The following is a 25233-nucleotide window of genomic DNA, read 5'->3' as shown; positions in this document are numbered from 1 at the left end:
GTGTGCCACCAGTAGAAACAAAAAACCTAGATGTAATGTATATTTTTAAAAAGTTACCAATAGGGATAATTACTCCAGCCAGGACAGGTTAGTTATTTTAGAACTCGCTACTCAAAGAATTAGATTTAAGTATAAGAGAGAAATAAAAATTATGAAATGCATAGACCAATCAAAACACTAAAATAACACACTTTGAAAGAACAAAATTACAGAGAATATATGTGAATTGCAGGAAGTACCAAGAAGTAACAACAACAATAATACAAGTATGTGTTGGGAGGTGAGTGTGAAAGACTGTGTTTGTGTGTGTGTGTGTGTGTGTGTGTGTGAGAGAGAGAGAGAGAGAGACACACACACACACACACACAGACTGTATGTGTGTGAGACAGTGTGTGTGCACTAGTTGCTGGGGAAGTCTATGAGAGATGGTGCGTTGTTTCTTTAAGGCACTCACTCACCAGGCTCGTTCAGACTGCAGCAGCTCTCCTGCTCCTGAGCCCTGTCTCTCCCCCCTCCCCCCCCGGCTCTGCAGAGATGGGATACATCGGTGGGGGGGACACCCTGACATCAGCAACCCCCCCCCCCCCCCGCCACTCTGTACAGCAAGCAGGCGTGGACCAGGAGCAGCTGGCCAGGGGCTCCAAGGCAGAGGGCAGGAGCAACATGGCTGCAAGGCAGCGGAGGGAGGGGCACCTGAACACACGGATGTGCGCAGCTCTGCTAATGAAGTGTGTGGCGCTTGATTCGCCCCTGGGCAGCTGCGCAACCACGCAGCTTATAGGGAACACAGGTCCTACACATTCATTATGTGCATAGAAGAATGGTATGATGTGCTTGTTGACCCGAACCATGTCTGCAAGATATTTCAGAATGCTTCAACTAAGGTGTCTGTCTAATTCAGGCTTCTTTGTGCAAGTCGTGATGTGTTAGAGAAAAAACAGTGGAATCAATTCTGATCAAACACCTGCTGATACCGCTAAGGTAGTTAAGGAACTAGATTTATCATTTTAATTCCTTGAAACAAGAAAGAAAAGATCTTTGATTAGGAATGGCAGGATGAGAACATGCACGATCCAGAACTCTAATTCAAAGTGGATTTCTTCAACAATTTGCTGGATACAGCATTAGCCTCACTTGTGTGTATAGCTACTTTCTGAGTTCCAACCAAAATGTGGATTTTTCCATTACATCACATTATGCAGTAATCTTTCAGATTACTGAGAGTAAAGTACAGAGAGTAAAGTACAGAGCTCTGAAAATAAAATACCAGTAGACAAAACAAATAATCATTCTTACAAAGAAGTTGCAAAGTCTTGCTGAAATGATACAGACCTCACCTTGATCATCAGTTTTCTTGTGAAGAATAGACTGCAGCAGGCTTGTTTTCACACCTGTGGTGCTCTGCATGTTTTTGCATTTCTGCCTGTTAATGTAGCTTCCGTAGAATGAAACTTGACAAACTTAAAATGGTCAGGACATATTTGAGGGCTTAAGTGAGCCAATAAAGACTCTCAGGATTTGACAGTGAAAGCAGTACAACATAAACTTTCCAGAAACCTTACCTATAATAGTCAGATAAAGGAATTTGTACCTAAAAACTGTGAGAGATCCACTGGACAACTGAAGACTATGGCGCTCCATGTGTACATAAATGTCTGTCATGCAGATCGGTTTGCAACACATCCGTTATACATTTGTTGCTGTTTTGCTAGGGCTGTGGAGTTATTTTTGTTTTTTAAATTATATCAAAACTCAGGATTTGCTATTTTGATGAGTAGCACAACTTAAAATAATTAAATGACAGCTGTGTGGAAATAGCAAAAGCCCTGTGAAACTGGAGTGGGTAACAGCTGTAGAGATGTGCTTTTTGTCACAGCTGAAAACACTTCTGTAAATATTCCTTAAGACAAAACACCAAGCTATTTGGGCTGTTTGAGAAATTATGCTCATAGCTGTGCAAATGGCAGTACTTGCAGGGCTTTGCTGCTTATCGAGTTGAAAGACATTAAAGGCATTAGTGGAATTAAACTGTATTATAATAGCTAGTTCCCGATAAATGGACTCTCCATTTGTTCATAATGGGGGTGTGTGTGTGTGTGTGTGGATTTGGTAGGAAGAGAAGATGCTTTCTGCTGTAAATAAATAATTCAGTGGGACTGTATGAAGGAAGAATCCCCATCATTTTTATATTAGGTGGGTAAGGATAGTGTCTTAGCCACTACTCCCCTCCAGAAAGCATTAGAACCACGTGATCTGTACAATGGAATGAAAACTACACATGCAGAGCACGGATGCCTTCTCTGTCAAAAACAAAGCTATATGCTGGCATAATTTTCTTGTTCGTAGCAGCCTGTGCACCTTGTGTTAACTAACTGATGCTCGTTTAATCAATTTCAGAGTAATGAGTAAATATTTAATAGGATTTTGAAAAAAATACAATTTTATTCAAATTGTAAGTAAATAATTATAGGGAGGCATTGGTTGGTAGTTGTTTATTCATACAAATGTGAATATGTAATGATAGTAAAGTTGAGAAAACATTTTAATTACTTTGTTTTTTAGAAACATCAGCAGATTTTAAGTATCATTTTACTCAAATGTAAAGTAAGCCTTTTACTCATATGGATAGTCTGAATGAATGATTACAGGGAGATTACTTGTTGAAGTGTAAGTCTTTTGCAGATTGGGACTTATTACTCCGAAGTTCAGTAAACTTAGTAGTACTAAATAGTACATTAACAAAGTACACTGATCTGTTATCAGAGACATGACCTGCGCTAATTTCTTAAGAATGAAGTGCATGTGGAGGGAAAATAGAAGACAAATGGGTGTACTAATGGCAGTATATAGACTATAACAGGGTTCAAAAAAGAACAAGGTAAATTCATGGAGCAGAGGTCCATCAATGGCTATTAGCCAGGATGGGCATAGATGATATCCCTAGCCTCTATTTGCCAGAAGCTGGGAATGGGCAACCGGGGATGGATCACTTGCTGATTACCTGTTCTGCTCATTCCCTCTGAAGTGCCTGGCATTGGCCATTGTAGGAAGACAGGATACTGGACTAGAGGGACCTTTGGTCTGACCCAGTGTGGCTGTTCTTATGTTCAGTTTCATTCCCCGACTCTTTTGTCATTCATGCAGCACCCAGCTCCCTTTCGTGTGGTTTGCAATAGGTCTGTATTTTTTAAAGTTTGTGTTTTTTCTCATAACCTCAAGATTTGACAGACTGTATGTAATTGAAATACCAGTTTAAAAAAGTAGTCAGGGAAAATTAATACCTTTAATGTTTAACAGAAGGGGTTTGCTCTTTTTCTATGGAACACTTGATTTTTTTATAAAATATTTTCTCCCCACACAAAATGTAGAAAATGTTATAACAGAAGTTTCATTTACCCACACTTTATGAGTAAATTTGATTAAAGGACATTCATTGGGCTAGATTCTGTACTGTGGCAGTGATTTGCTGAGTACAGCAAGGATGAGTGGGAACTTAGGGAGTTGATTACTGCTCCTCTCTTCTCTGCCCTGCTGCAACCTGGAGTAGCTTAGAGCAGCCTCTAGTCTGCAATCTTCCAGGTTGCTCTTAACTAGGCCAACTGGCAGCAGCCCTTAAGGGGCTATCTTGCAGTTGAGAATAGATGGAGCATAGCATGCTGCAGCTCTACATTCCCTTTCCTCCCTTGACATGCCCAGTATATTGGGGCTTTAGAAGGTAGTGACAGAAGAACTGGCTATGTCAGCTTTATGCACACTGGAAATCCCCAGTTGGAGCAATGCAGTTTGTTTCCACTCTCTTTGTGTCACCTGAGTGTCACAAAGGGAGCAGGACAACGAATCCTCCCCATTGTTCATTAATAAAATTTTAGGCATAATGAAACTGAACTTTTTGTTGCATTTTACTAAGGGGAAAAATACATTGTCCCACTAGAAAGTAACTCAGGTTGATATTGCCTTATTTTTTCCACAAAGTGAATTGTGTTTTACGAGCTACAGTGTTAATTATTTGCACATTTTTAAAGCATTTTGACATACATGGATAGGGTATATAATCTTAGACTTTGATACATGTTGATGATTTGATCTTGTTATGATCATGTCATTTCTGCAAAATTCACAACGGCTGATTTTCTAATCCACAGTAGGTAGGACCTTTAAGTTTCAGAATAGTGCTGGAAGGGTTTGATGTTATCTTCTTTCTTTCCTTTGGGGATACTGAAGTGATTCATGGTATCTCTGTAACATTTCTGTGCTTTGAAAATAAAAAAACAAACAAACTTAGTAATATTGGAAAAATGATGGTTTAATAAACTGAGTTTCATATTAAGGTGCAAGAAAGAGTTTGTCCTCTGGCCATAGTGAAGTTTAATTTTCCTCACAGTATTGTCAGAAGCAGAACAGATTTACAATCTAGCCTTTGCATTATGAACGGGAATGAGGGGTTGTTTCCATGACAGGACTGAGAGATTCTCATTGACACAAGTGTACCCTAGCAAGCAAGCCAAACCAAACAATGGACAGATAGAATAATGGTGAAAGAGCTTTAGTCAGTGATTTCATTTGGGAACAGAATCAAGCCCCACATGAATAAATAGGAAATCACCTCATGATGCACTTCTACAGTGTGTATATATAGTCTCTCTTTGGATTTAGATATAGAATGTTTACAAAGCACTTGAGAGTACCTGGATGAAGGGTGTGATACTGAATGTATATTGTATACTGTATATACTGTGGAAATTATTTTTATTTTATCAAGGTTGAAATTTTGTTAATTTTTTTATGATTTCGTCATTGAGAGTTGTCTCATTTCAATACTGTGGTTGTCAACCTATACATTTATGGGATTCACATCTTAACAGCTAAATGTGTCCTCAGATAATGGGTGGCTTCTCAGGGCCTAGCCCGGTTCATTGTTCATAAACAGTGCGTGTGCGCACACACCCTGGACCCAGCAGGAGAACGAAATTAAAAACTATATTGATTCTCCATAACTTCTGGCTTGCACTACTTTGTTTTTGTAGTCTTGAGTCAGTATTTTTAATCAATTATTCTTTTTGTATGTTATGTTATGTTTTATAAGGCAATATAGTCAAATCATTGATAACAATAGTTAGCATTTATGTAGTACTTGTCATCTTCAAACAACTTAACAAATATTAGCATATTAATTTTCCCAACATACTCTGTGAGATATTGGGAATTCTTCCCATTTTACAGATGGGAGGGCCTGAGCTAAGAATAGGTAAATTGAATAGCCCAGGATCAGAGCAGGAGTCAATGTAAAAACTTAGAAGTAATGTTCGGGAGAATCCTGGTTTCTAGTAATTTGAAGTGACCTCATCATGACAGTTCATTGGAAAATTGTTTTCCCATCCTGCAAAATCTTTTGAGATTTCAAACATATTCTCATTCTGTGATGGGATGAAACTAAGACTTTTCAAAGTTTCTTTTTTGTGAAAAACGAGAGAGATGCCCCAGAATAGCCTGTATCCCAGTGGATAGAGCACTCACCTGGGATGTGATAGTCTCAGGTTCAAGTCCCTGTTCTGCCTTATTCAGACCAGGTAGCTAATGCAGTCCTATTTAGAGAAGACTATGTTAATATGAAGTAGGAACCTTTTAGTTCATGCCCATAGTGTCCACAAGGGGGGATTTCAATGCGGGATTTTGGCGCACATACCCATAGTCTGGACTGCGAGGCAGTGTAGCCATAGCCTTGGAACCTTGTTAGCATAACACACTGAGGTTGAAAGAATGCAACAGTTTGTTTTCTGGGTTGATGTAAAATGGTGGATGGTAGTATTGATAGGCAAATATTCAGAAAATTGAATAGTCCTTTAGCCTTGTGACATTGCCTTCAATGGGAAACATGCAGTATTTTGAATGTGTACTGTTAAGTCTGCATATGGACACTCCTCCATTATGGTGCTAAGTGCTCTGTGGTTATTTGGATTTGTTCTGGGGAGTTTTTGCCCTCATACCAGAACAAACAGATCATTTAAATTAACCTCTACTGTAATTAGGTCAAAATGACAGAGCTAGTAAGTGTTTAACAGGTTACACACACTTAGGAATCCATGACAATTTTGTGGTTATTGCCCCTTTATTTCTCTCTGAATAAATCTGACATCTGATCATAGTGCGTTTTCCTCCCCTTTTGCCACTTGCCAGCTGTGGTAGTTTGTAAAACAGTGTGGCCTCAGCATAGCCAGAGGGACCAATTACATTGGAGCTCTGATAAGACTGATTGTTTAATCAAAAATACATTGATTTTTTTAATCAGATCTTGGAAAAATGCAGCTTATCTGTTTTAATTCAAATTGGTTTTATAAGCAACTAGGGATACAGTCATAAGTTGGGTGACCCTCTGAACAATTTAAATTATCTACTCTGACTTGGTTAACTTTATGTCTGGTCATCAAAACGTTCCATTACTGCCAAGAATAAGAGACATACATTTGTGTAAGTAAGTTATTTTGTATATCAGTCATTGAGAGGCACTGTTCCAGTGGATAGGACGTTGGACAGGAAGACAGGAGATCTGGCGTTTGTTCATGGTTTGTCTGACTCATTGCAAGTCCTCTGTTAAGGCCTTTTAGCTTTTCTGTGCCCCCAATTTCCCCATCTATAATATGAGGGTTAAAATACCTTCTTTATTAAATGCTTTGAGATCCTCTGATGAAAATAGCTTTATCAATGCTAAATATTATTAATTATGTACAGCACTTAAGAAGAATACAGTTTGCCCAGTAGAACACTATATTAATTGTATACGTGTATCAGAGTGAATGAAGTATAGACATTTTTCTTCTCAACAGCACTACATCCATCTAGTGTTATACCTCACATTGCTACCTGAAGGCTATAGTTTAATGTACAATAGCATGTGCCAGTTTACTGCAGCTGTGATTGATTTAATGAGTACAAAGTGGATGCAGATAGTGTTAAACGGGGTCTTCCAAATAGTTGTTAACATTTTCTGAGGCAAACCGTACCAAAAGCTGAGCTGTGTGTGAGAGCAGGGTAATCTTGGTTTTAGTATTTTTAGGTTTCTTCAGTCTTGAACTTGCAGACCATAAGTGCTTACATACTACAGTGGTAAGTGCTATAGAAAATCCTAAATTAGATGGTAAGACCCTATGCAGATTGACACAATTATATCTACTCTCCAGATAACTGCTTTATCCCATTTTCCTCAGAGGCTTTTACCTGTAGTGTGTGGAAACTGCTAACACAAATTTAAATTCATAACACATTGCTAACTAGAGATCTCTGCTGCTTTTTTATTTAAAACACAGGCTGCCATCATCTCAGAAACCTGAAATGAAAAAGGGAATAGAGCGTATACACACCCTAAGTATGTTTGTTCCTATCACAAGTATTCAGTTCTTACATAGATTGGTATGCAAGAGAACAGTGCACCAGCACCTTCCTAAAATCCCAGTTGCTTTGCTGACCCTTAAATCTCTGCAGTATTAGTGTCTTTGTATGTTATACTTCATCTGATACATTGCAGCAGAACATGCAAGTGATTTGTCTCTTGTTATTTAGTAAAACTTACATTTGCTAACAAGGCACAAAGCTTCCATCTAATCATGCCTTTTCTAAACCATTTGGTTTATGGTGTTAGCATTGTCCAAATAAGATCATCTATTAACACAACAATTATAAGGTAGCAATTCAGAAGGGTGGAGATGTGTTTACTTTGTGACTGTGTCAATATGATATGAAAGTCTTGCCAAAAATGACTCATACCTGTGGACCCGTACATATGAGGAGCAAAAATAAATCCCCCTCTTTCCATCACCTTGAACTCCCTTGTTTTATAAATATCATATTGTCCTCAGATGAGTGCACATTCATAAACTGTATAGACAAATAGGGGTAGATCATTTATCCTAGGCTAATGAGAGCAAGATGTATTATGCATTTTCCCTTTTGTGCCCTTAGTTATATACTTAAAGGTTACAATACACTTCCTTTCTCAACCATGTAAAAGAATAAACCAGAATTATCATTTAATTATCCCTATGTAGTACTCTCAACTTCACCTTTTTAAGTGGCATTAATATAAATAATTAATCTTTTCACATTTTCGTCATTCTATTTTACAATTGCTTTCAAATAGTACTTTTGAAAATCCATTGCAACCTATGAACTGCAGTCTGTCCATTTATCAAAATGTTTCTTCTTTGCATGCGTGTTGATTTTTTGGTGTAGGATTACTCAAGGGCTGGGCTGTTACCATTGATTTTTTATTTCAGAAATAAAAAAACATTTCAGCATCTGTGTTTAGGGAGGGAAGCATGTGGAGTACTGCATAAAGAGTTGCATGGATTTTGGAAAAGGAGGAAAAGAGTATGTTGTTTCCACAAAACCTGGTTCAAACTTCCAAACTTTGAGATCCTTCACCTCCCTATGAAAGCCCTAAGAATCCCATTAAATCAAATTTACACATTTTTCTGAGTGAGTATAGGCTGAGAATACTGCCTCCCATGGCCTCAACTGAGCAAGAAGTCTAAGCATGTGTATCCCTTTAAACTTATGAGTCAAAGGGACTATCTTTAAAGTTACATATGTTTAAATATCTTACAGAATTGAGGCCTGTGCTCCGAGACCAGGGCTTGGCAACCTTCAGTACGCGGCCCATCAGGGTAATCCACTGGTGGGCTGCGAGACATTTTGCTGATCATTTGCTGACCATCCACAGGCACGGCCCCCCGCAGCTCCCAATGGCCGCAGTTGGCCGTTCCCAGCCAGTGGGCGCGGGCCACAGGGACGTACTGGCCACCACTTCCTGCAGCTCCCATTAGCTGGAAATGGTGAACCACTGGCCACTCGGAGCTGCAGGGGGCCCTGCCTGCGGACGGTCAACGTAAACAAACTGTCTCGCTGCCCACCTGCAGATTACCCTCATGAGCCGCATGCCAAAGGTTGCCAACCTCTGTCCTAGACGCTGCCATCTGTGAATGCAGGAGAACAGAACAATTCGAACCTGCATAACACTACACAACACTTCCTGAAAGCCAGCAGAGGAGATGGGCTGTGGATAGACTGTCCTCAGAAGGTCATTGCAAGACTGATGGAGCTTATTCTGTAGAGGGCTGAGGCAACTCCAGCAGAACTCTCTTCTCCACAGGGTTTTTATGTGGTGATAGCTACTGGAGAATCTGCTACCAGTGCTGTGTTGGTTCCCCAGGTTGAGGGGAACATTAGCCAGATGTTCTGACATCACTTCCTCCCATTTTGTTTTTGAAAGGAGGGAGATTCCGTTAGCTGCAACCAACTCATGCTTTAATGGCCAATATTTCTGTTTTATATATACATTTCGTTCTCCAAGTAGAGATTGCTTAGGCTACCAAAGGGCAATTAGAAAGGGTGATTAGCAGCATGGTGGCTCTTACAAAGGCAGCCTGGCAAGGAAGAATGTCAAGATTTGGTGGTAAAGAATTTCAGGATGCAGCTGTCCAGTGCCTTTGATGTCATTTAAATAAGAAATTTACGGTAGAGAAACACAGCAATTTGAATATTTCCTCATGGTTAGTTGATGATGTGATCACCAAGCCCAGTGCCCAACCACGAATTTTATTTTGGTCCTCTCTAATGTGTGTGGGGAATGTGGTTACTGCCCTTTCTAGTCTTTTGATATTGTGGCTCTTCTCTCAAATGGTAAATAGGAGAACAAAGTAATACCTCAAAAGAGAGGAAAGAAGTTAACTGCATTTGAGATTATTTTGTAGGTCTAAAATCCAGTTTTGGAAAGCCATTTACATGGATTGTGTATCTAAATTTGGGCAAGGAGCAGAAAATGTGTCTATAGCTAATATATTTTTAACAGCAGATAATATTTGTACATGCTTTGACCATGTAAACCAGCATCTAAGTGATAAGCATTGTGTTAAATCCAGTGTTTATTGAAGGTTGTGAAAATTTGGAAGAATGTATTGGTTTGTTAATAAACAGCAATAAGATAGGTATTGAAGAGAAGGATTGGCATCCACCACCATTTAAAAGAACTAATGCCATTCCCCCGAGGTAACACTGAAGAAGTTGTGCACTTTCAGTTGTCTAAAAAGAGGCTTCCTGTTTATCATTTTTAATTATCTGATCCTAGTGGAAAAAGATGACTCAACTGGGGTGAACTCTGATTATATAGACACAGTTTAGTCTGAACGTATTTCTCACCAGCAGAAGTTTGCATATGGTTCGGTATTGGTTTTGTGCCTTACATGTCTCAGGGTGAATGTGTGAATACGATTGCTTGTAGAATACAGCGTGCAATAATTAAGAAATGTAGGTACTTTTTATTACCCATCACATGTCAATATTTCTTGTTGCTTAAATATTTCTTTTTCCATATAAAGGATTAAAAGTCTCCCTTTCCTTTCTTCTTTACCTGCCCCCACAAGTCTGCATTAATTCCCTGTGGGCACCTGCCTGAGACAGAGCATATCTTGGGATTTTTCTACAACTGGGGAGCTGGATATTATTTGGCTATGTCTGTGCTGTTGTGATAGCAGACAGCTCAATTTTGTCTGTAAGTTTCTCTGTGCACTGTGCAAGGAGTTTTTATTTCATATATCATTTAGCACGTATTGCACTGAGACTCCACAAATTCAGCAAATATACTTAGCACACAAAAAGAAGAGAGGAATTTTTGTTGTGTTTTTCTGAGAGTTAAACTCATTAATAATGGATTATATTTTCACTGCATTTTCATAGCTGCACTAATTGCAAAATCAGATAAACGTAAACCTTTACAGAAAGTGAAGAAAAAAGAAAATGTCTGTAGAGGTTTGTGAAGGGCACAGATGACATTTGGAAGCTTAGAAATGTAAAGCAGGCTAGTTTGTTTTTTCAGATTTTCTAGAAGGGTTTTTCGGTGGGCTCAAACACATGGCTCACTGTATAATGAATGGTTTCAGAGTAACAGCCGTGTTAGTCTGTATTCGCAAAAAGAAAGGAAGACTTGTGGCACCTTAGAGACTAACCAATTTATTTGAGCATGAGCTTTCGTGAGCTACAGCTCACTTCATCGGATGCATACTGTGGAAATTACCACTATACATACAGACACCATAAACAATAGCTCCTCCCACCCCACTCTCCTGCTGGTAATAGTTTATCTAAAGTGATCATCAAGATGGGCCATTTCCAGCACAAATCCAGGTTTTCTCACTCTCTGCCCCCCCTCAGACAAACTTACTCTCTTGCTGGTAATAGCCCATCCAAAGTGACCACTCGCATCACAATGTGTATTATAATCAAGGTGGGCCATTTCGTGTGTGTGTGTTTTGGGGGTGGGGGGGTGGGGTGTGAGAAAACCTGGATTTGTGCTGGAAATGGCCCACCTTGATTTTCATGCATGTTGTAAAGAAAGTGGTCACTTTGGATAGGCTATTACCAGCAGGAGAGTGAGTTTGTGTGTGTGTGTTTCGTGGGGGGGGGTGAGAAAACCTGGATTTGTGCTGGAAATGGCCCACCTTGATTTTCATGCATGTTGTAAAGAAAGTGGTCACTTTGGATAGGCTATTACCAGCAGGAGAGTGAGTTTGTGTGTGTGTGTTTCGTGGGGGGGGGGGAGGGGGGGGAGTGAGAAAATCTGGATTTGTGCTGGAAATGGCCCACCTTGATTTTCATGCACGTTGTAAGGAGAGTGGTCACCAGCAGGAGAGTGAGTCTTTGTGTGTATGGGGGTGGGGAGGTGAGAAAACCTGTATTTGTGCTGGAAATGGCCCACCTTGATTTTCATGCATGTTGTAAGGTGCGTGGTCATTTTGGATAGGCTATTACCAGCAGGAGAGTGAGTTTGTGTGTGTGGTTTTTGGAGGGGGGTGAGGGGGTGAGAGAATCTGGATTCCTGCAGGAAATGGCCCACCTTGATTATAATACACATTGTGATTCGAGTGGTCACTTTGGATGGGCTATTACCAGCAAGAGAGTAAGTTTGTCTGAGGGGGGGCAGAGAGTGAGAAAACCTGGATTTGTGCTGGAAATGGCCCATCTTGATGATGTATAATGATTTTGTATAATGAATGTTGGTTAAGAAAAGCTGGGCTGTGCGTAACATGATCACTTGTGACTCTATTCCCAAGCTTCCTGCACCTCAGGCCCCTCTTGGTCTCCTTGAGTGTACCCCTTGGTAAGGTTTCAGCCTAATACCATTGCTCTTCTTTCTGGGTAGAATCACAAGATCCTCTGAGATCAGGTCCTGACTGCCATCCCCTATGATGACTTCAGCAGGTCTGACTTACCTTCAGCCTGCAGTTCTGTCCCATCCAGGGGCAATGACAGTGGTATCAAATAACCAAATAGCCTTCTTAAAGCAAAGTATTAGAACAAAAGCCATCTAGAGAAAGCAGATCTTAAAACAATAAAACAGTCTATATACATGCCTTCCTCTCTCTAAGGGTTACCCCTCTCTCATTCCCTAGATCGGCGGAAGGCCCAACTCTGTCTGCCTATTCCTCTGGCCAACTCCTGACAGTTAGTAACCATTAATTTCGGCATTAATAAGCTGACATTTTCCCCCCCTTCAATTGAGAAGGAGTGATTTCAGATGTCCATTATGTTCTTATACATGCAAATTTGAGAACTGTAATGCTCTAGCTTAAAAAGCCCTCTTCTTTACCACAGATCCCAGCATTTTCCTGTATTGAGACTCATTATCTATAAGCTTCATTTCTGTGTTTCAGTCTGGACCAGTAGTAATTATGTGGGCTTGGTCTGCACTAGGAAAATGAGTGGAGAGTTGTGCTGGCTAACATGCTTTGATCAATATAATCTCCACTTGGCATCTGGTGTAAACGTACCTGTCGTCTTCCACGCTGGATGCTAAATGGTATTTACAACATGCACTTAAAACATAACTCAGCACACATACCCAGTTTACAGAAAACCATAGTCTTAAGATGCAGACATGGTCAGAAAAGTGACTATGTAAAAATAATGCTTTATCATGCAATGGCTTGTTCCTGGGTGTGTTTGAATGGCTACTCACTTTCTAACACCTGGTTGCACTGCAGAGCCAACACAACTAAGTGAGAGTTAACTAGATTCTATTTTGCCTTTCACAATAAAAAGAGAATTGCTAACCAAGATCCAGTTACAGAATCTTTAGTACTGATGCATGAGCCAGAAAACACACAACTGAACTTTCCGAACTTAGGCTGAATTTGCAGTGCTAGCTCTTAGAAATAAAAATATCTTTTTGCTTGTAGACAGAGCAAATTTGATGTGGAAGTCATGGGAAGCAAATAATCATAGAACTCCATGATGTAACTTTAATTCACTTTTCTGGTTACAGCTGCACTTTAAATATCTACTGGCAACTCATGGAAATATTTTAAAACCCTGCTATTTAGAAATGAATATGGTTGTGTTTTTTGGTATTTTTCATGCTCTGTTTTTAAGTACTTACGACACTTGCATGAAAACCAGGATCTTTGTTACTTAGAAGTTAATTGGATCCTGCTGTTTATTTCTTACTTTGAATCCACATCCTTCGTAACATTGCTGGTGGTTGCCTCGGACATGACTCTGATGTCACAAAATGGGATTTTGACTTGAAATAAAACAGCAGGATGTGATGAATTCTTGAGAAATAAAGCTATTGTTTTTTGGTGGGAAGGAAATTAAAAACAAAATGAATCAGCAGAACTGTTTCTAAATACATTTTTAAAGATGTATATGAGGCATCAGCTTGAAGTTGACCACAGTGTTTGGTATAATTTCAGACAGGTGCCCCTTACAACATAGCATCACTTCAAAATGTTTTCATCCCAACAAGCTGAAAATAAGCATAGCAATTATAATGTTGCCAACTCTTGTGATTTTAATGCAAGTCTTACAACGTCTCTTAAAGACCCAGGTTCATGTGATTACAAGAGAAATATAGCTTTTATATTATATTATATTATATTTTATATTATAATCATGACTTGTAAGCCAATCTCATGATTTTTTTTGGCACCAGACTCACAATTTTTGAACGCTTGGTGTTGGCAATACTGCAAATGAGACATGCAGTTTTCTCAGTGCTTGATATTTTTTTAAGGTATAGAGAGAATGCTGCCTTTCTTTTTGCTTCAGCTAAACGTTGAGAATTCATAGGATCAGCTTGTACTTGTGTTGGGAGGAGAGGAGGAGCTGTGCGATGGTGGCAGTTGCAGGAGGAATTCTAGTTGGCTCAGGAATTCTTCCTAAGATTCTGGGAGACTCCATGCTGAATCATCCACTCATCTGCTCTTCGAAAGCGCACAGTGCAGGCTCCCTCTCTTGTTGCATGGCTAGTACTGTAGGCTGGTGGTTGGGCCGCAAAGGTTTTGTCCATTGTTTTAGACACCAGTGTGGAGATTCCCAGGCTGTAGAGGTTTTTAGGCCTGGCAGAGTTCTCACGTGCCTCTGTTAGGCAGCTCTGCTGGAGTTGTGAGCTATTTCTTGAGTGTCCCAGAATATTGGCTACCATCTTTGCCTGCGACTCCACTTCATTTTCTACACAGACTAAATGGGTCTCTAACACTTCCATTTAACATCCAAGTTACAAATTCTAGTTTCCTTCAGTCACATTTTCTGTTCAAAGAAGGGAAAGAGCCAAACAGCCTCCCCCATTTGGTTTTCAGTATTTTCTGCAGATCGTGTATCTGCCCTCATTTATGGATGAAGTTTGCCTGCTATTTGAGCAGGGAAGAGTAATCCAGCCTTTTTTGCCCCTTTGTCATCCTTGATGTAATTGATTTGGAGCTCAACCCAGTGGGTGAAATTCACCTGAGATGTGGAAGGCCAGTGCAGGTTCATCTGCACCCTTTCACCCCAGGTACAGGCTGCACTGGGATGTGGGAAGTGGGGTCTGTCTGATGAGTAGCTGTAGAGGGTACCTGCTCCCACCCTGTGCACGTTGATACTGATCTGTGCACTAACCCTGTATAGGCCAGCATGGAAGGCCACTTGGGTGCCCCAGGGAGAGGCTATGGATGCATGTTTATGCAGACCACAGCGCTGTGCGCTACCAGTGTGGAGGGCTGCCGTCACTATTCCAACCTTTAGGCTGCAATAGAAGGTGTGTGGCAATTCCCCACTGTTGTCCTGGCTTGAGAATGGACTCTACCATCCCTCACTCTATCAGCTTAGTGTGGACACTTGTACTTTGTGGGTAGAGTGAATTTCAGCAAGCATAAATTTACACTTAATGTTCAGTAATTTTACCTCATCCATAATTATTTTTCCTGTCCACAATTAAGGGTTATAGTTTACTCTCTATCTTTGCATTCAGAAAACTTCTACAGATAGCAGTGGGTTATGGCCTTTGATATTAAGTGTCTTTTAAAATTGAAATACAGTGATACATTGTTTTAATACATAATCACTGTTACATAGGTCACAGTCATTGGTGTATTTGTAACTGTTAAAGATGTACAACACACAGTGATCAAACTGTATGCTAAAGCTTTTCTGAATCAGGGTCAAAGTGCTGTCAAATGCATAAAGTTAGAGACTCCAGTGGGCCCAACTCTGCTCACGTGCAATGGAGATTGAGATGGGTCAAGAACTGGTTATAGCTCACTGATTATCAGCCGTTGAGCCCTGGCTCAAGTTGAAGATACAAGGGGGCAGTTTTAATTTTAATCTCTAATGCAGGTTCCCTCAGGCACTTTACACCATAGAGCAGCCTTGCTCTACCATATCCATTCCCCTCTCCTTTCTGCCATGTCCCCTAACCACTCTTTCCCTTACGCTTGGTATTGGAGGGTGGTGTCTGGCACGGGAGACTGCAGGAGAGTGTTATGCCGATGGAGAATCTTCGTACATTGGGAGAATCCTCCGGTTACAACCCCTTGAGAAACATGGTGGACTTGAGAATCCAGGCCAAAGAGAGTGGTGTGTGTTGCTTCCACCTTACCCGCATTTCTTTTTATCTTAACTAACTTTTGGTAAAATCAGTGAGAATTTTTACCCAGAAATCTCCTTTTTTTTGTTCCTTCTCTTTCACAGCATAAGCTGCCATGCCAATAATTAGGTGATCTGAAAGTCCGTTCCATCTCTAATTAGTGGTATTTGTTTTCTGAGCACTTACATGTACAATAGATCAAAATTATATTAATATATCTTCTAACCCAAACAAGAATGTTATTTTAGTGATGCTTATTGTGAGAGTCATACATATGTATGTGCACACGCATACACCTTTAATAAGAATAGTGTGTTTATTTAACTGTTATGGGTAAGTTATTTTTTGCAGCTCAACTTTGTACCTGTCAGCAGCTATCGTATAAGCAGAAATAATTTATATACCATGAAAGAGTACATATGTGTATGTGAAAGGAATGTTTGGCACAGCTGCCTACTCCAAAAGCTATTGACCATGTGCTATTTTCTGTAGTAAATGTGTGTGCTACAGATTTGAACAATCAGTCATTACTGGTTGAGCAGGAGGGTCCTAGCTTTCAAAAGTTTTGTATCTGCTGGAAACACATTTTTGCAATATGCTCATTTGGGGTCTGATGTTGTGTACCCAAATACAATATTGTGTAATTTTCTATGGAATGTTGAGATGTGTTTAAGAAATGACTATTAAATAGTAACCCTCTCTGAGTTACCGCAGGAAACTGTTTCAACTCAGGGAAGTGTCCCAAATATTATCTGCCTGTTTTGGATTCCAACAACTCCATCTATGCTTGCTTTCCTGGCCAGAGTCTGTCAGATTCTTCAGTAGCTATGCTGAAGCTTGTGCATATGTTACTTAAAACTATAAGCACTATTGCATATTCTATTAAGTTCTGAATGACATATTTTGCATGTACTTTAGTGATAAATGAATATCCTGCTGTTGTCAGTGCAGTTTGAAATAACTGCATGAGAGAGGATTCTTGCTGCTTTCTGTAGTATTTCAAGGTATTGTCCTTTCAGTGTTTTGTTTTGATAGAGTGTAAAATGAGGATATTGTTATTTCTTTGATGGAATGTATAGTTGCTTTTGTGTGAGAATTCAGTGAACAGTTTGGTTTCTCATCGGATCTGAACCATGTTAATAGTACTAATAGTCATGTAGTGGGTATACAAAATTCTTGAAGCTCTCAGTCAGTGTAAAGAGTGCAAAGCTGAAGAAATTCATGGTAGGCAAAGTGAAACTTATTTTTTAAAGAAAAACAATGTAAGCTAAACAGGAAAGTGCCATTGAAAGATCTTTTAAAATAGTTCTGTATATTGCATGGCCGTGTGCTTTATATTTTTAAATTATGATCTGTAATTCACACTCAAGACCAAAGTGCACAATGAATTCTTCCCAATCCAAGTGCATAACAGTAGATTCCTGGTCACATTCAGTAATGCCTATAATCAGTTCAGACCTGTGAACCTTTTAAAGGTTTACTTTAGGGGTCAGATACACTGCTTGGGTTTGTGGGCTCTGCTCCGTTGTGCAACTGAGTTGTGTCTCTTCGCACTGGTGGTGAATTGTTTGCTTTTAGCCTGAAGAAAGGGCCATGTTCCAGAAAAACAAACCCTGTTGTTTTAATAGCAAGATTCAAAATGATTACATTTTAAATACACTTAATAACAAACCTCATTTAATTTTAATCACTCACATACATACAGTACTACTACGTTCATGGAGAAATTACAAAATATGCACCTACAACACAAGTGAGACATCCTCGTAATAATTAGTGCAGGAATCGGATTTAACTATCATCTGCTGCATTGGAATTGCACTGGCATTTTCTGAACTATTTCCTTTAAACTGATGCTTGCTAATTTAGGGCCAAACTCTGCCAACCTTATTACTGTTGAGTAGTACCGTACTATTTAATGGTCAAATTGATTTAAATGGCTCTAGTCTCAGAGAAAGATACTACTCATCATGAGTAAAGGTGGCAGAATCTAGCCCTTAGGTATCAACTAAAAGTTGTATTAACTTGTAAAATAGTTGAAATACCTCGAGCTCATTAAGGAGTTAATTTTCATAATAACTAGGAAATTTAATATTCTACTAAAATCAACAGTATGTCCAAGCCCTATTTACAATATCAAGTGTATTTTCTCATCTTAGGGTACAAATTGAATCAAGATGCTTTTATAACTAAAATAAGATTAAATTAGTGGTTCAATAAAGAATAAAAATATCATATTAGTGGACACTTTTTCAAAGTGACGAACTTTGTACATCCTGACAAGCATCTGAAATTGAATCAAGTATCACGGTTGCTGTCATGGTCTCTTTTAAATGTTGGTGAGCACAGTTATTGGTATCCTTGGGAGAGCTGACAAAATAACACAGGCATGAGTATATTCACTGTTGCTAATGTTATGTAGTCAACATCAAATGTATGGCTTCAGGTGGGTATAAAAGGCAGGAGTCTCTAATCATTGATAACATCAAATTAGTTGCTTGCTGTAAAATTCAGTAGAACAACAGTAGAAGCGGATGAAACTAAACAGCACAAATTCTGTTTTACATACAAATGTCGTGGGTGATAAACATAGGAAGACATTTGTTTGATATTTCATCACTGACACAAAACATGTACCTGCCTCTTTTGTTTGTACAATATTATGGACTGTATTTCTACTCGTTTGATTGGTTCAGGATGGCAGAATGTGTCATTGTGAGTAGGGTGGGGTAAAAAGATGGATTTGAGCTGGATGCCTCTGAAAACAAAGGTGGATGACTGAGTTTTTTCTTTTTGTCTTAATGGCATGAATGCTACAGATCTAAGGACTGCCCATCTGGGCTGGAAGATCATCAATTCCATAGAGCAGATTCAGATCAGGACATCTTGCTGATCTTGGTTAAGAAGATGATTACTGCTGATACCATTAATTCAGAAAACAAAAACTTATCTGCTTAGATTGGTACACCAGGAATGGATTTGTTCTGATGGCAGATAGATAATAAAATGGTAATCGATTTGTTCTTTTTAGTCCTCTGATTGGCATGAATTTTGTTATTTATATTTAGAAGCTACTGTAAGTGCTTAATTACAAATCTGAAAAAAATAAATTACATAAACCCGCTCACAACAGGTAGCAGTAAAAACTTTGCATCAGATCCTGCCTGGCTCCTGCTCCATGCCCTTTGTGGTGGTGTGGTACAAAGGGGCCAGAGAGCTGGCTTTAGCAGTGAGCTGGGATCCCCCAGCATAGTGGGCATTCCAAGGGCAGCAGAGGGCATGACAGTCCTGAGCTCAACCAGTTTTGGGCCAGTGGGCCAGTCCCTTTGGGGCTGTCAAACTGCTACAAGCTAGAGCTTCACAGTACTAAGCCTGGTTTGATCCCTGGCTCCCCGCAGGATGGGATGGGAGGTGAATAGAAAGCCACTTCTGCGCACCCCTGAAGCTGATTTTGTAAGTGAACCTTACAAGAGAGCAAATACCAGAGTCAGGGACCCTCATCTGCCAGTAGTTACAGAATGGTTTTAAAACTGGGAACCAACAGCAAATAGTTTTTAGCTACTCTTAGCTGCCATGAAGGTGTACAGTGTGAGAGGCAGCCTCTCTTAGATAGCTGGTGCCTGACCATTCAGTGCTTGCAAGATCAAAAATTTTTAAATTATATCTGGAAGTGAACAGGATTCAGCACAGAGAGATTCATGCAAGAGGCATTATGTGCTCATGGTAATGTGCCCTGCTCAGGTGATGAACTGCATTCTTCACCAGCTGGAATTTAGGGAGGGTTTCAGGATATTCCTAACCAGCCAGGCCACATTACAGTCACCAAGCTGGGTGCTGACTGTAGCAGAATCTGCATGAGAAAAATAATCAGTCTCCTGGCACTGTGGACCACCCCAGTAAATCCACAATCACTGTGAATTCAGTGGGTTGATAAAAGATAAATATATATCCTTGGATTGTGGTATAGATAACCGCTGCCAGCCTTTCTTCTGAACTCTTCCTGCTGTCTTCAAGTTTCATTTCCATCTTATTGATATTGAGTCATAGCAAATTTACTTCTATCCAGACCCTTATCTCAGAGAGGCACTGGGAGAAAAATTGAGACTGTAAAATTTGGGTTCAGCGTAAAGGAGCTGTAGAGCTATGTATTGATGACACCACAACCCAAAATCTCTTTCTCCTGTGGTGCTAGGCTAAGCTTTAAATAAAAGCTTACCATTTAGTAAGGCTCCAGCCTGGATTGTACATTTGTTTCTTTCATCATAAATTCCCTGCTATCTGGTTAAACATACTTTGTCTTCTGAAGCTATTTCTGTATCTCTCTGACTCATGGTTTCTATATGAAATATTAGTGAAAAATAATTAGTGCAAATTATTTATGCTAAAATCATTTTAGTTGTTACTCTAAAATTCATTTCAAGATACCAAAATCCCAGCCTAAGCCTTCAAAATATTGCTGCGTGCAGGCTAGCACACAGAGTTATGTAGTCTCCGTGACTAAAAGAGTCAGCAGAGCCATGAAGGTCTCGTTGAGAATTACTGTATGTTTCTGATTTCCCTCTCTGGATTAGTAGCCAGGTTTCAGTTTATACCAGTAGTTGGCGTGTAATCTTAATTCAGAATATTCAGAAGTTGTTCTTTTCTCTCACACACCATTTAATATTCTTAGTTAGATTAGTCTGATGTAACTCCAACAAAGATTCTGGGCAGGCACTATTTTGAGAAATGCTTAATTGACTTAAAAGTGCAAGTCCCATTTGAAAGTCAGTTGGACTTGTGCTCCTGCATCACTTAGGCATTTTTGAAAACCTTTCCCAGTGTCCATTAATTACATTCCTGTGACCTCCATTTTGGAGGTCTTACTATCTCTTTATACCAGGCATCTGTGACATTCTGTAGAACATCTTGCATGTGTACTATCATTAAATGTAATGGTAATATTTTGGATTTGATTTTATTGTTACTGAAGTCAGTGAACCTTTTGCAACTAACTGTTCAATGGGTACACGATTGGGTCTGTAGTGTATGCACATTGTAAGTGTGATAAAATATAACTAACTTTACTCTTGAAATCTGCGTTTTGTTCTAAGAATATTTTAGAAAATTATCTAACACTTTTTTTCTCAGTATCTGTTGTGTTCATTGTTTTTCCTTACTTGAACCCAACCTTACATAGTCTCTATCTAAATATGTCTAAAACCATGTTATACTGAGGAATTTGGCCAGAGTATAAGGAAATCTTTTATACAATAACATGTCATGTGGCATAATATCAAAAAGACAGCCAGATTTGTGTTTAAAAATCATATAATAGGCAATCTGTCTAGACTAATAACACACAAGTAGTAATATAAGTAAATAAGAATCAGTTATGAAAATAGAACCGTTTATGGCAGTGTTCCTTTTAGGCAATCGGTAAACTGCAGATTTGGAGCACATCATTACTTCAGTATTACAGAGGACGTTTCAGTAAAAAAAATCCCATGTTGACCTGCTTAAATTAATCTCTTCAGTGTTCGTTATTTCTGTATTTCTTGTCAGAAGACAGCAGAGCTAGAATGTGCACAGCATATTTTAGTGGCGAGATTAGCACTCATAAAAATGCTTAGAAGTCTAAGCTAAAATCAAATGCCCTGAATACAAAGAAAAGATCCTTCTGCTTTGGGTATTGCTGAGCATATTTGCCAGGTATATTTACCGGTGACTGACTGACTGAGAAGTAAAACACTAGCCCCAGCTTTAACTGTCTGGAGTTTTGGCTGATTGAAGCCAAGCTGTTAGATCTCAAAAATTCTGTATTTTCTTTTAGTAAAGCAGTTCACTTTTCTCATTCATTTTCTAACCTGGTTTCTATGAAGAAATCCATGAGGTTTTGTGAACACACATGCCCTCTGTACTTAAAAGTAACTGAATATCAACATTTCCTAACATTTTAAAAGGCTGACTGCTCACTTTTGCTCTCTGCTAACGTATTCTAAAGTTGTAGTCAGAACTGTAGCTTTTGCTTCATTTTTGTTTAAATCATACCAAGACACTGAACAAAGATTTTACTGTGGAAACTGCATCTAGAGTTTTTTTCCTTCAATCATGCTACATTTAAAATGCGTATGAGAAATTTAGCTCTGCATCACCAATTAAGTGTCTATCGCAATCGGTATATTTCTGTGTGGCATGACAGTGCTCGCTTGCTGGCTTTTAATAATTGTATCCTGAATTACACTTGCATAGCCTAGCTTATGCAGAGTGTGTGTGTGATCAGGGCTTGAAAAATCCACACACCTGTGGCAAGTAGGAAGCATTTCTAGGGCAGTGCCTTCGACATCTGCAGAATCTAAATGTAATTTTTTTTCCTAAAAATAAATTCCTAGCTCTTATGTTTATGCAAGCAACCTTCCAAATGTGAGCTAAGTGTTTTTGGATATCTACAGGCAGGCAGCCCATTGTGTTCTTACCCTGACTTGTTGATTTATATCTCAAGCTATGAGGTGCTGAGTAAATTTTTCAAGAGCGTGTAAGCGATAACAAGCCATTTAGCTATATGACAAGGTATAGAGCAGGAATGAATGGATCATCTGAAAGATGAAGTAACGTGAATGTACAGTAAGCTGTTACAACAGGCACTGGGTTTTGGAGGGCATGCATACTCTTTCAACATTTGCCAGCCTATAAAAACTGTTTGTAAACACCATAAGTCTGCCAAGGATCCAGTTTCCTGGAAGCTGCTGTTCTTGTTTTGGACAATCATTTCCATTTGCCTGCTTTAAGCACAAATCATGCAGTGAAACATCCACAGCTGTTGATACGTATTACTGATGGACAGGTCTATAGACTGGAGATAAGGCAGTGAAATTCAGAACGGCCTTGTTGGTTGCCTGGACTAAAATTATATTGACACAGTTCAGATTCATTGCTGGTTGCAGATCATAGAGACAGGCTATGTAGCCGATGTGGGATAAGAACCATCTTTTTTGTTCTGTGCTTGTATGGCATCAGCCACAATTAGATCCTGGCCCATGACTGGGGCTCCTAAGCGCTATATAATACACACAGTAATATTCTTGCTATGGTGAGTGCTAACTTAAAGTTTATTTAGAACCCGGAGATCAACATCTGATATAACAGCACTCTCTTAGTGTATTTCATTTGTATTAAAATGTGCTAATTTTTTTTATAAATTTTGAAAAACACTTCATCTTTTAAATTCATATGCAGCAGAAAACAGTTGAGTTTTGCACAGAATGTTGAGTGACCTTATTTTTAAACCCTCTTTTAAAGTTACCATGGAGACTTCGGCTGCAGGAGATGGCTATATACTAAAGTATGTGTATGTGCTTGAGAAATGACATTTCCAAGTCTCTGCCTATGAAATATACAAGAGTTTAGACTATCCTACACTTAGCTTCCACTTATTCTGCCATCAAATGGGAAACTGGATAGCTATAAATGGGGAATGTGGTTTAAAGTGAACTACTCCAATAAAACGTCTAAGTACCTGGGGATTCAAACTGGCCAGGTTGGCTGACTTGTACAAATTAAACCAACCCCCAAATGTAGCTCAGGTTAAATATAATTTTGATTAAATGATTGGTCTCCAGATTTTGTGAATGGGGAATGACAGCACGAGAAAGATTTAACTCATCTTCAGGATTTTGTATCTCATCTGGCATATTCCTATAAAAATTCCTGCTGCTGTTTTTAAAAGATATATATTGGTATAAAACATTAGCAAAAAATTTTGGGCTTCGGCCATAGGCAGACGAGATGGAAACAGCTGAGAAAGCTGTAGTTAAAAATGTATGTGCAGGATGATCTCTTGGTAATTTATTTTATAACTTTGGGGTATCCAGACAGCTGCTTGGCTGGGGGTGGGGGGAAGTGTGGAAGAAAAAATAGATTTTCTGCACATCGTACTATTTGTGACCCTGTTGTTCCCACCCTTTAAAAATAGGGTTATGACACATCCCATTAGAATTGGTCCAAAGCATGGAGGGTTCTGACTCTCTTGTAAACTTCCCCCACACATGAATTGCCCGGTTCATAAAGTGAACTTTCCTATGGGCCTGATCCAACTCCTATTACAATTCAATGGGAGTCTTTCCTTAATGTAACAAATGTCCTTTCTCCCCTTTTTCATAGGTTCTGCCCCCTCAGTGGCTCTAAAATTCTCTCTTTCTCTCAGCTTTAGCAGAGGCAGTCTTAAATTTCCCAAACTCTTTGTTTTGATACTTGTTTCCACAGGAACATTTAGCAAACACTGACAGATTTTAAAGGCAGAATTCTGGAAAGAATGCTTTCCTGACTGCTTCTATAAAGGCTCTTATTCCATAGTATACTAAAATCCATCTAGTCTAACTCCATTTGGGAGGGTGGAAGTTAAAGTTTAATAGTAGGGACACATATCATCAACATCATCTTACCTATTACCTTTTCCTCTGACAATTTTATTAATCTGTGAGAAAGATACTGATTGAATGCCAGTTTGTGTAATTATGCCAATGCACGCACAGTTAGAATCCTTACCAATATATTACATACCTCCTGTAATAAAGTCCAGTGTACCTAGACTTGATAGTTTTCATATTTCTATGTACCTACATCATTTCACAGGAAGTGAATACAATCTACAAAATCACAGCCCAAAAAATATTATTTCATATCGGATTTGTTGTAATTACAAGCAAAATATCAACATTCAGTATACTTTTTTTTGTTATCAAGTTCTTAGAAATGTTATTGCTCTATATTTTGAGGAAGATTTCACTTTGAAACAAATTCAGAATGAAGTCTCATTTGCCTTAACATTACTCAGCATACTTTATTTTCTTGCAGCGAGAGGTTTTTTTTAAGACTGAATAGGAATGGTTTGCCAAAATGTCCAGAGAAGCCAGAAAGACAGTGTTCTCTCTTTGTGGTGAGCTTTACACATTCTTTATGCTCATTTTGTGCAATTGTGCTGAATATTTTAAATAAAAGATAGAGTAAATTAACTATTGTGTAATTAAATAGTTCAGTGCTGTGTCGGAGCTGTTTGATTGGCTATTGATTTGAATCCTAATGAAAGATTCCGCTGTGTCGTTGTGGCACGGACCAATGCTAAAGGTCTTGCAGAGCTGCACCACACCTGGGGGAACACGAGAAAGAATTCTGCCTATTTTCTGGTGCTTTCCCAGTGCACAGGTACAGCATATTCCTCCCTGCAAGGCTGGCCAGCGCCGCCGCCTCCTTGTCTCTCCTGCACCCAGAGGTTGCTTGGAGACAACAATCCTTGTGCTTTAAAGAGTGTAGGGACTGCAGTCGTGCATCACTGATGTGCAGGGGCTCATGAGGGAGCTCCTTGCGTCCTG

The 25233-nt window shown here is 39.3% G+C and overlaps 1 protein-coding gene across 4 annotated transcripts in view; it reads left to right on the top strand.

The window, feature by feature from the left end:
• The window catches only part of DOCK4 (dedicator of cytokinesis 4), a 410395-nt gene that overhangs the window by 180820 nt on the left and 204342 nt on the right, over positions 1-25233 (top strand). For all 4 annotated transcript variants that reach the window (XM_037888663.2, XM_037888655.2, XM_043549556.1 and 1 more), the window contains exon 9: positions 24719-24800. In XM_037888663.2, coding sequence (XP_037744591.1) covers positions 24719-24800 — 82 coding nt within the window. The remainder of the gene's footprint in view (positions 1-24718; positions 24801-25233) is intronic.

This window comes from Chelonia mydas, chromosome 1 (assembly GCF_015237465.2).
Source record: "Chelonia mydas isolate rCheMyd1 chromosome 1, rCheMyd1.pri.v2, whole genome shotgun sequence".
Taxonomy (NCBI): Eukaryota; Metazoa; Chordata; order Testudines; family Cheloniidae; genus Chelonia; species Chelonia mydas.
This window is presented reverse-complemented; position numbering and strand designations above follow the sequence as displayed.